At 32.5% G+C, this 11,616-nt stretch overlaps 1 protein-coding gene across 1 annotated transcript; it reads left to right on the top strand.

Moving 5' to 3' along the window:
* Positions 1-351: 351 nt before the first annotated feature.
* LOC121392597 (ankyrin-3-like) lies at positions 352-11,394 on the top strand (the record flags this gene model as incomplete). Its single annotated transcript, XM_041523742.1, is given in 10 exon segments — positions 352-823; positions 826-1,035; positions 2,085-2,281; positions 3,114-3,467; positions 3,852-4,013; positions 4,015-4,263; positions 4,379-4,518; positions 8,150-8,250; positions 11,292-11,347; positions 11,349-11,394. Coding segments are annotated over 10 exon segments (1,987 nt in total), but the record flags the coding sequence as incomplete, so codon positions are not given.
* Between the last annotated feature and the right edge of the window lie 222 nt (positions 11,395-11,616).

Here is an 11,616-nt window from a genome sequence, read left to right as displayed (position 1 = left end):
CTTCTCAAAGAACAGGTGAACATCAATGCTCAGAGAGAAGATGGAGTGACAGCCTAATGCTAGGTAGTCAAAATGGTCATACACAGGTTGTTAAATTACTCGTCAAAGAGCATGCAGATGTCAATATGCAGAGAGATGACAAAGTAACAGCCCTAATGTTAGCTAGTCATAATGGTCACTTTCAAATCACTGAAATACTCCTTAAAGAATATGCAGATATTAACATACAGAGCAAAAAAGGATCAACAGCCCTAATGCTAGCTAGTTTGAATGGTCATACACAGGTTGTTGAATTACTTCTCAAAGAGCATGCAGATTCAATATGCAGAGAGATGACAAAGCAACAGCCTAATGCTAGCTAGTCAAAATGGTCATACACAGGTTGTTGAACTGCTACTCAAAGAGAATTTAGATATTAGTATTCAGGAAGAAGATGGATTTACTGCTCTAATGCTAGCTAGTCAAAATGGTCATACTGAGATTGCTGAACTGTTGCTTAAGGGAAAGGCAACTATTAATATTCAAAACAACAATGGAGTAACTGCTTTAATGTTAGCTAGTGCAAAAAGTCATGCTGATGTTGTTGAACTACTACTCAAAGAGAATGCAGATGTTAACATTGTTGCAAAAAATGGAGTGACTGCTCTAATGCTAGCTTGTTTAAATGGTCTCATCCAGGTTACTGAACTACTACTCAATGAGCATGAGAGTGTTAATATTCAAGAAGAAAATGGTCATACTAAGGTTGTTGAGCTGCTACTTAGAGAGCATGCAGACGTTAATATTATCGACAAAAATGGAATGACAGCACTAACACTAGCTAGTCTAGTGGTCATGTCCAGATTGTTAAATTACTACTAAAGGAGCATGCAGATGTTAATGTTATTATTGAAAAATTAAATGGAATGACAACCTTAATGCTAGCTAGTTTAGGTGGTCATACTGGGATTGTTGAGCTACTACTAAAAGAGCATGCAGATGTTAATATTGCCACCAAAAACGGATTGACAGCTTTAATGCTAGCTAGTCTAAAAGGTCAAATAACGTTGTTGAATTGCTACTCAAAGAGAATGCAGAAATTAATATTCAGGAAGAAGATGGCTTTACTGCTCTAATGCTAGCTAGTCAAAATGGTCATACCCAGATTGTTGAACTATTGCTTAATGAAGAAGCAACTATTAATATTCAAAATAACAATGGAGTAACTGCTTTAATGTTAGCTAGCGCAAAAGGCCACGTTGATGTTGTTGAACTACTACTAAAAGAACATGCAGATGTTAATATTGTCGCCAAAAATGGGAGTCACTGCTTTAATACTGGCTAGTCTAAAGGTCAAACTAACGTTGTTGAATACTACTCAAACATCATGCAGATATCAACATAAAGGAAGAAGATGGCTTTACAGCTCTAATGCTAGCTAGTCAAAATGGTCATACCCAATTGCTGAGTTACTGCTTAAAGAACAAGCAACTATTAATATTCAAAACAACAATGGAGCAAACTGCTTTAATGTTAGCTAGTCTAAATTGTCATTCCCCAGTTGTTGAATTATTACTCAGGGAGAATGCAGATGTCAATGTAAAGGACAATGAATGGAGTTACTGCGTTAATGCTAGCTAGTCTAAGTGGTCATATTCAACTACTATTTGAAAAAGTTAAGACTCAGCTAGAAGATGCTTTCAAAACGTTAGTACAAAATTGTGATACCCATCAGAATTTTGTTGAACTACTCCTTAAAGACAAAGAAGCTATTAGTATGGACAATGAAGTAACCAACCAAATGCAAGCTAATGGAAGTCATTATTCCCATGTTGTTGAACTACTACTTAAAGAACATGCAGATGTTAATATTATTACTAAAACTGGAGTGACAGCCTTAATGCTAGCTTGTCTAAAAGGTCTAACTCACGTTGTTAAACTGCTACTAAAAGAGAATGTAGATATCAACGTTCAGGAAGAAGATGGCTTTACTGCTCTAATGCTAGCTAGTCAAAACGGTCATACCCAGATTGTTGAACTATTGCTTAATGAAGAAGCAACAATTAATATTCAAATAAACAATGGAGTAACTGCTTTAATGTTAGCTAGTGCAAAAGGCCACATTGATATTGTTGATCTACTACTAAAAGAACATGCAGATGTTAATATTGTCGCCAAAAATGGAGTGACAGCTTTAATACTGGCTAGTCTAAAAGGTCAAACTCACGTTGTTGAATTACTACTCAAAGAGAATGCAGAAATTAATATTCAGGAAGAAGATGGCTTTACTGCTCTAATGCTAGCTAGTCAAAATAGTCATACCCAGATTGTTGAACTATTGCTTACTGAAGCAACTATTAATATTCAAAATAACAATGGAGTAACTTCTTTAATGTTGGCTAGCGCAAAAGGCCACGTTGATATTGTTGAACTACTACTAAAAGAACATGCAGATGTTAATATTGTCGCCAAAAATGGAGTCACTGCTTTAATACTGGCTAGTCTAAAAGGTCAAACTCACGTTGTTGAATTACTACTCAAACATCATGCAGATATCAACATAAAGGAAGAAGATGGCTTTACTGCTCTAATGTCTAGCTAGTCAAATGGTCATACCCAAATTGCTGAGTTACTGCTTAAAGAACAAGCAACTATTAATATTCAAAACAACAATGGAGTAACTGCTTTAATGTTAGCTAGTCTAAATTGTCATTTCCCAGTTGTTGAATTATTACTCAGGGAGAATGCAGATGTCAATGTAAAGGACAATGATGGAGTTACTGCCTTAATGCTAGCTAGTCTAAGTGGTCATATTCAACTACTACTTGAAAAAGTTAAGACTCAGCTAGAAGATGCTTTCAAAAAGTTAGTACAAAACTTGTGATACCCATCAGAAGTTTGTTGAACTACTCCTTAATAACAAAGAAACTATTAGTATGGACAATGAAGTAACCAACCAAATGCAAGCTAATGGAAGTCATTGTTCCCATGTTGTTGAACTACTACTTAAAGAACATGCAGATGTTAATATTATTACTAAAACTGGAGTGACAGCCTTAATGCTAGCTTGTCTAAAAGGTCAAACTCACGTTGTTAAAATGCTACTAAAAGAGAATGTAGATATCAACGTTCAGGAAGAAAATGGCTTTACTGCTCTAATGCTAGCTAGTCAAAATGGTCATACCCAGATTGTTGAACTATTGATTATGGAAGAAGCAACTATTAACATTCAAAATAACAATGGAGTAACTGCTTTAATGTCAGCTAGTGCAAAAGGCCACATTGATGTTGTTGAACTACTACTAAAAGAACATGCAGATGTTAATATTGTCACTAAAAATGGAATCACTGCTTTAATACTGGCTAGTCTAAAAGGTCAAACTCACGTTGTTGAATTACTACTCAAAGAGAATGCAGAAATTAATATTCAGGAAGAAGATGGCTTTACTGCTCTAATGCTAGCTAGTCAAAATGGTCATACCCAGATTGTTGAACTATTGCTTAATGAAGAAGCAACTATTAATATTCAAAATAAACAATGGAGTAACTGCTTTAATGTTAGCTAGCGCAAAAGGCCACGTTGATGTTGTTGAACTACTACTAAAAGAACACGCTGATGTTAACACTCTTACAAAAGATGGAGTGACTGCTCTAATGTTAGCTAGTGAAAATGGTCATACTCAGATTGTTGAACTATTGCTTAATGGAAAAACAACTGTTAATATTCAAAACAACAATGGAGTAACTGCTTTAATGTCAGCTAGTGCAAAAGGCCATGTTGATGTTGTTTGAAATTCTACTAAAAGAACATGCTGATGTTAACATTGTTGCCAAAAATGGAGTGACAGCTCTAATCCTAGCTAGTCTAGAAGGTCAAAACTCGCATTATTAAATTACTACTCAAAGAGAATGCAGATCTTGATGTTCAAGAAGAAGATGGCTTTACTGCTCTAATGTTAGCTAGTCAAAATGGTCATACCCAGATTGCTGAACTATTGCTTAAAGGAAAAGCAACAATTAATATTCAAAAACAACAATGGAGTAACTGCTTTAATGTTAGCTAGTGCAAAAGGCCACATTGATCTTGTTGAACTACTACTAAAAGAACACGCTGATGTTAACATTCTTACAAAAGATGGAGTGACTGCTCTAATGGTAGCTAGTCAAAATGGTCATACCCAGATTGTTGAACTATTGCTTAAGGGAAAAGCAACTGTTAATATTCAAAACAACAATGGAGTAACTGCTTTAATATCAGCTAGTGCAAAAGGCCACGTTGATGTTGTGAACTACTACTAAAAGAACATGCTGATGTTAACATTGTTGCAAAAGATGGAGTGACTGCTCTAATGCTAGCTAGTCAAAATGGTCATCACCAGATTGTTAAACTATACTCAAGGAACATGCCAACATTAATACTCAGAATGAAGATGGACTGACTGCTCTAATGTTATCTAGTTATAATGGTTATTACCAGGTTGTTGAACTACTACTCAAAGAACATGCCGACATTAATACTCAGAATGAGATGGATGGACTGCTCTAACACTTGCTTGTCGTTATGAACATTTTAAAGTAGCTCATATTTTACTTAACTCAAAAGCAGATTCTCATTTTTCCCTGCACAGTGGATCAACAGCATTTTCATTAGCTGCTTTGGTGGCAACAGAGACATTGTTAATATGCTCTTAGACAAAGTTCAACCTACTACTAAAGAGATTGAAAAAGCAGTTGTGGAATCTTGTTTAGGTGGTCACCCTACTCTCATTACCTTCCTCTCAAACAAACTTCCACACCTCACTAATGATCAGAGAGAACTACTAGACTCATGTGTTAAAGGAGATTTAGGTACAGTTGCAATGAAGACATTAGATAGTCCAGATACTCCACTGGTACTTGGTCTTACTCCACTCATGGTAGCTTCATCATGTGGACATGTTGATATAGTGGATGCTCTCATACAAGCTGGAGCTGATGTTAATAAAGAAGGTATCGAGGCTTGACTCCATTGTTCTTTGCAGTAGATGGAGGGAAATCCTTTATGATAGTAGAGACACTTTTGAAAAACAATGCCAATCCTAACATTATTGTCAACAAGAAAACAGCTCTAGATGATGCTAATGAGAATGAACAGGAAACCATTAGTGAGCTATTAATTAAATATGGAGGTCAGACAGCATCACAATTACAGGGAGAAATTGAAACAGAAGTAAAGTCATCATTACTAACATCTGGTAAAAGGACAACAATGTTTACATCTCTAGTAACTGATGACATCAATGGGATAGATACATCATCAAGTTTTACTGTTAAGACTCCACTAAGCGTATTTCCTAAAGAAGATTTGACATCCATAAATGCTTTGTTTACTCCATCCATCTTAAACGACTCAAGCTACACAATGAAGAGCCACCAAACTAGAATACATGAAAAAGACTTCAAATCCATAAATAGTCCATTGACTCCATCATTATATGATTCAAGTTATGCTACTGAGAGTTTACACAAAAAGAATTTCCCTCTCACAGATATACCACTTACTCCATACAACTTCTACCATACTCCCACTAGCTTTAGCCGTACTGCTACATTTAAAGATCCCTTTGTAATGCCAATACCCTGTGCTGATTATTATATATTGCTGCATTGTTTGCTATTATTATTTTCTTAATTGCTGATAACTGATTCAGCCAAAGCTACATGTTTATTCATGTATGCTACTGTTATATATGTGTGTGTGTGAGGTTATATAAACAACTAAGTTTTTATTTGGCTGCAATAAGTTTATTTGCTGCATTTAAAGTTAATACATTGTCCTCTAATGTTTCTCTTACCAACAACAAAAATAATATATTACAATGTATAATGTATAGTTCATTATACAATACTATCTTATATATAATAGTCATGTAGTATATTTTAGTGAATGGATAACAGGTACTTCATGTGATGTCTTGTGATTTCATTGAAGGACACAGTTAATCTTTTGGTACAGTTCTGGTACGAGTTAAAGACGTCACAACTGGAGACCTAAGACAAGTAACCTGTTTATTACTAGGTTGTATTTGAATAGAACTATAATGATGAATAGGCTGAGCTTTGTGGACTAATGAACAATGTAGGAGTTTGATATCACGACCTTCTCTTAAAGCTTGTCGTTTTTGCCTCTTCAATATTTTATTCTTCTTCCTTTTCTTTTAATAGAGCTTCAATTTACAATGTTGTTCAGTTGTTGTTGTACACTCTCAATAATAAGACAAAGGAAAAGAGATTACATTTATCCAGCATCTTATCCATATTTAGTTCACTCACTCCATACATCTTAAACCCTACTCATACATTTAAAGATACCAGTGTAAAACAACACAATAAGATAAACCAAAACAAGACAATAAGAAAGAAGCTAAAAGAAATACATGTCATCATTAGTAACTGATTGTATTAGACACTGTAATTTGATACACTAGATCAATATAAACCTGTAATTGATACACTAGGTCAATATAGATAATATTTTGCTAAATTTATTGTAAATGTTGATCAATATGTAAACTATACCAATCTTACTTTCATTTAACATTATGAGGTGAACTGAATATTAATGGCACAAGAAAGTAGGTATACTTACTTTATATACACATAGTACTATATTTAGTATATATACTATAGTAGTTATATATTTTTATATATATATTATATATACTTAATGTATACTTTATATATAACTTAATATATAAAGTATAAACCAAAACAAGACAATAAGAAAGAAACTAAAGAAATATATGTCATCATTAGTAACTGATGTATTAGACACTGTAACTGATACACTAGTTGTATGTAGATATACTTTTTGATGAAGTTTTTGTAAATGTTAATGAATGTATAGCTGTACCAATATTAATTTTATTGAATAATGTGAGATGATGAACACAAGAATTCCTTTATACTAAAGAACGTAGCTATACATAAATAATTATATATAAAAATATAGTGTTATACTATCACAGATACTATATACATAATATCACAGAACTATCCATACTAACATCCAATCAATGTTATGTAACTGTGTATGATAAGTGATAGTATAGAAATAGTTGAACTGTTATATTTTGTTTACTTCATATTATGTATAAAATAGTTTTGTTAGAGTCATTACTTAATAACTATAATATATACTGAGATAAACAATTGTTGTAGATATACTTTTAATCATTGTTTAAGAGTACAAAGAACTATAGACATTATTAGTAATATAGACCAAAATTCATAACATATATATAATAATATAAATACTATGGATATAGAATAGTCTTTAAAGTTGTACATTGTAAGGATAATAAAGTGATAATAATATATATTGAACTACATGTAGTGATATACAGTAACAGAATTATGTTGACTTGTAGTTAGTAATTAAATTGACAATATAATTAAACTAGTAATATTACTTCAATGTATAGATTAAACGGATACAGAATAGTTTGCTGTTAAATGAGCCCCTCCATCAAAGATGGAGTTAACTTGAATTCCTAACTTATGTAAAAGAAATAAAAACTTCCTGTTTCCTAGCTTTCTATGTTGATAGCCATTTTGATTGTGTTATTATTACTTATTGTTTCTTCTTATCTTTCTGTCATTGACAGCTACTTAATTGTCTACTAGTCTATAGTCTTTCTGTTGAGTATATAATAAAGTGTGATATCACATTGTATGTGGTGTACCAGACAGGAACAAAAGGTAACTAAAAATATGTAGAACAATTTGTCTTTTAATATAAGGATTGTTTGTAGGTCATTATGATTGATGTCTCTCAATGGAGAGCTAGTATTGGTTATGGTATTGTCATCATATACCATATACCACTAAAAAGACTCCTTCTACCATGATACCCCTGGATGGATAAAGTCACTATTGACATCAGGAAATGAGGGGGTGGTACTTTGATATTCTCTCTAGTTTTGTTTTTTCTTACTTCTCCTCATTTATCAGGAGATATTGAACTCAACCCTGGACCTAAAACAGGTCAGTAAACATAAAAAACATATAACTGATAGGATGATGTTTCAATTTATTTTAATAGAGTTAACATCAAACAATGCTCTACAAGTTCTTGTTAAGAGTGGTTTTGTTGTTAAAAACAAGTGGAATGAACTCACTATTCTTCTAGGTGTGTCATTGGAGGAGAGAAGAAACTCAAGACAATGGCCAGCAGTGATCAAGACTACCACTTTGCATTAGAAGAAGGTTTACAATGGTGGATTGCAAATGGTACTTCCCCCTCTTGGGAAGAACTCATTTCAGCTGTTGAGAATTGTAGTGATGTTGATATAGCTACTACGCTAAGAAGAACTTGATGTTAAAGATGAAGGTATCTATTATGTATAGTTCATTTTATACTAGTACTTTAAAATATTATCAATGGTAGTATAATTGTTTAGTAAAGTACATAACAAGGTATATTCTATTGATTTCATATATTGAAGGACACAGTTAGTATTTTGGTAAATGTCTGGTATATAGCTTACTCCATTAAAAGGAGTGGAACTGAATTGATAATTCATGCATCTAAATTCAATCCTCATAACATCTTTTCCATACCAAGAACAAACAGAAGGACAAGAAAAGAAAGAAGTGGTCAGGTGGGAAGCAAGACTTTTCTTCTTGTGATAAATCTGTATATGGTGACATTGAAGGTACCAGTGCTATAGAAAGTGATGAAGTTCATAAAAGTGTTGAAGAGTATTCTGACAAACCATTTTTCTGACTTAAGTAACCAACTAAATAGATGTTTATCACGAGTTTCTGCATCAATGTATTCTAAAAAATTGATAAGTGAATCAGTCAGAGATTCTCCAACTGTTTACAATATAATTGGTGAATTTGAAAGTGGAATGAGATTAGCAAGCAATATTCAAAGTTACAAGAACATTGTCAACTTTTCTTACAATGTCTCTCCAGTGAAGGTGGTCCTACTGAATTAGCTGCTCAAAAGTGTCAAGACTGGATGGAAGATTTAAAAAGCAATGTGATATCTCACTAGATCTTACATGTGATGAACAGGATATTATACAACAAGGTCAGTGATATATAATGATGGTAGTCCTTATTTTTGAGATGAAGTGTCACAAATATGTATTGTTCTCTTATTAAAATTATTTTAACCAATAAAATAACAATAGTATAGTAACATTCTAATAGATTTTCTTGTCATAGCTGTTATGGTGTGAACTTATTGATAGTGAACAAAGCTAGCTTTGTGACAAGTGTGCACTACTCCACAGATGCATAATCTATAATTTTATTATAATTATTATAAAGTAAAGTTCAATATATTATTATATTATGTATATAAACATACATACCCATATTATATGTAAACATCATATACTCTAATCTATGAAGGATTTACTCTTGTACTATAATGTTCATAATGTGATGATTATCAGAGAATCTAATAGCAACTAGTGGTTAGTAGAAAAGTTCATATTATAACTGATTTTTTTCTACACCTTGTAGAAAATGTATAGTGCCATATAGTTTCTTAATTAACATTTCACATTACTGTAGTCTTATCAATACTATTGCCATAATATAATAATTGTCAAGAGTAGCTGTTATAATACTAGTACTTTCCTAAGTGTAATGTGATTATATTGTATACCAGTATTGGTAGCTTATGTACATATAACATATATTCTTCATTCCAGATACCATCATTACATAGATATCATTGACCACCTGGTGATGCTACCAATTTTATGCTAAATAAGATTCTACATAAGTACTTGTAATTACTTCCACATAAGTCTTATGTATAAACACCAGTATATATAAACAATGATCATTCATTATACAATGTACTCTATTTGGCAAAGTCTTAATAGTATATGAATGGCAGTTTCGTCTATTACAAAAACAGTCAAATTGGTAATAAAAATAAAGTCACATTATTTGACAAAATTAGCTCCTCACAGCAAATTAAAAGTTATTACAGTTGATGATTTGTGCACTCTTATTAGTGACACAATGGTATCACTTGTTCAGCAGTGTGATGGAGGAGTACAATATTGGTAATTAATTATTCATAAGTAATAAATAATTGATTACTCAATAACTACTCTACATAAATGAAGCATTCAACATTATGGGTCTAGTTATTTGAGGTGTAGCTCTACAGAGCTGGTATTTTTTCTGAGACTGAGTAGTTTCTTAACCAATGGATTATCTAGAGATTTTAGCAAACTCTTTCGCTGTATTCACTTTATGGCATACACAAAATAATATACTTGTAACACATTCCTACAAAATTAACTTAAATTGTGTTTGCTGAATGTGTATAAGTTTGGGCTATATAACTGTATGTAGTACTAAGACAAATTCTTTACTGAATGTATTACTTGTATCAGTTAATGTTAATTCATGCTATTCTCTATAGTTTTCTTCTTGAACAAAATGATAAGTTTTTACATTTTGATTTACTAACTGTAGATGGGCAACTGCAAAAAATAACAGTCACTCCAGATGATCCTGTAGCTGAAAAACTTGAAACTTTGTACAAAAAATTTGTAGATTTAGTTGAAAATACCAAAAAGGCTCTCAACACTTCAATTGAAGAGAAACATATACATTTAATGGCATTGCAAGTTATCTTGGAGAATATTCCGAATAAAAGGCTAACCAATACTACTGATATAAACAACCTATTTGAGACCCTTGGCCTCATTACAGCTACGTTGATATTGAAGTGTTAGAAGTTATCATTGAAAAATTTTCATTCAAGAAAAGATGCTAAAGGATATGCAGACTTACAAACATCATCTTGAAGAATTCAAAAAAAAAAAAAACAACAACACTTAACAAATTCAAGAATGCAGTTGAAGAAGCATTGATACCAAATCCAGAAGTACATCAATTACTTATGAAGTAGTTATCAAACTTAATCATCAATGGGGAAAGAAACATTGGAGAACTTAATAAAACACTTGTTAATCACATGTTCTATCAAGAATGACTCATATCCATGTGGAGGAATGATCAGTATGTGTTACTCTACGGTACCTCAATCAAAGTTAGACTATATCTTGGAAATTGCTAGTCAAAGAAAGAATTTGCATCACTCATTGGTATCTTTGAAACTGACTATTGATAGTCAATCTATTCTGAAAAGATGAAGAAGACACTCAATTTTACATTTGTCAAACATTACAAAGGCTTCAAACCTTGGTGATGATGAAGTTGTTCATTTCTTACTTGACTTAATTGATAATATCAATTACCAAAATGAAGAGGCAGTACAGCACTTATGTTAGCTAGCAAAGGAGGACATGACCAAGTTGTACAAACACTAGTATCATCTGGAGCTAATGGTTAACATTCAAGATAACAATGGTTACACTGCATTGATGCTAGCATGTGACACAAACTCCTACCCTATAGTTCAATTACCTACTCCAGGCTGGGGCTAATCCTGATATACAAAGAAATGATGGGTGACACAGCTATCATAATAGTATGTCCATAATAATCACTTGATATTGTCAAGTTTATTACTTCAATTTAATGCTGATCCACTTATCACTAACAGAACGCATTCACTGTAGCTACATGTCAAAATTCTATTGAGATAATGGAAAT

The sequence above is a fragment of the Gigantopelta aegis genome, unplaced genomic scaffold, assembly GCF_016097555.1.
Source record: "Gigantopelta aegis isolate Gae_Host unplaced genomic scaffold, Gae_host_genome ctg4155_pilon_pilon, whole genome shotgun sequence".
In the NCBI taxonomy this organism is placed as follows: domain Eukaryota; kingdom Metazoa; phylum Mollusca; class Gastropoda; order Neomphalida; family Peltospiridae; genus Gigantopelta; species Gigantopelta aegis.
Note: the sequence above shows the minus strand (reverse complement) of the source record. Positions and strands in the feature narration are given on the sequence as shown.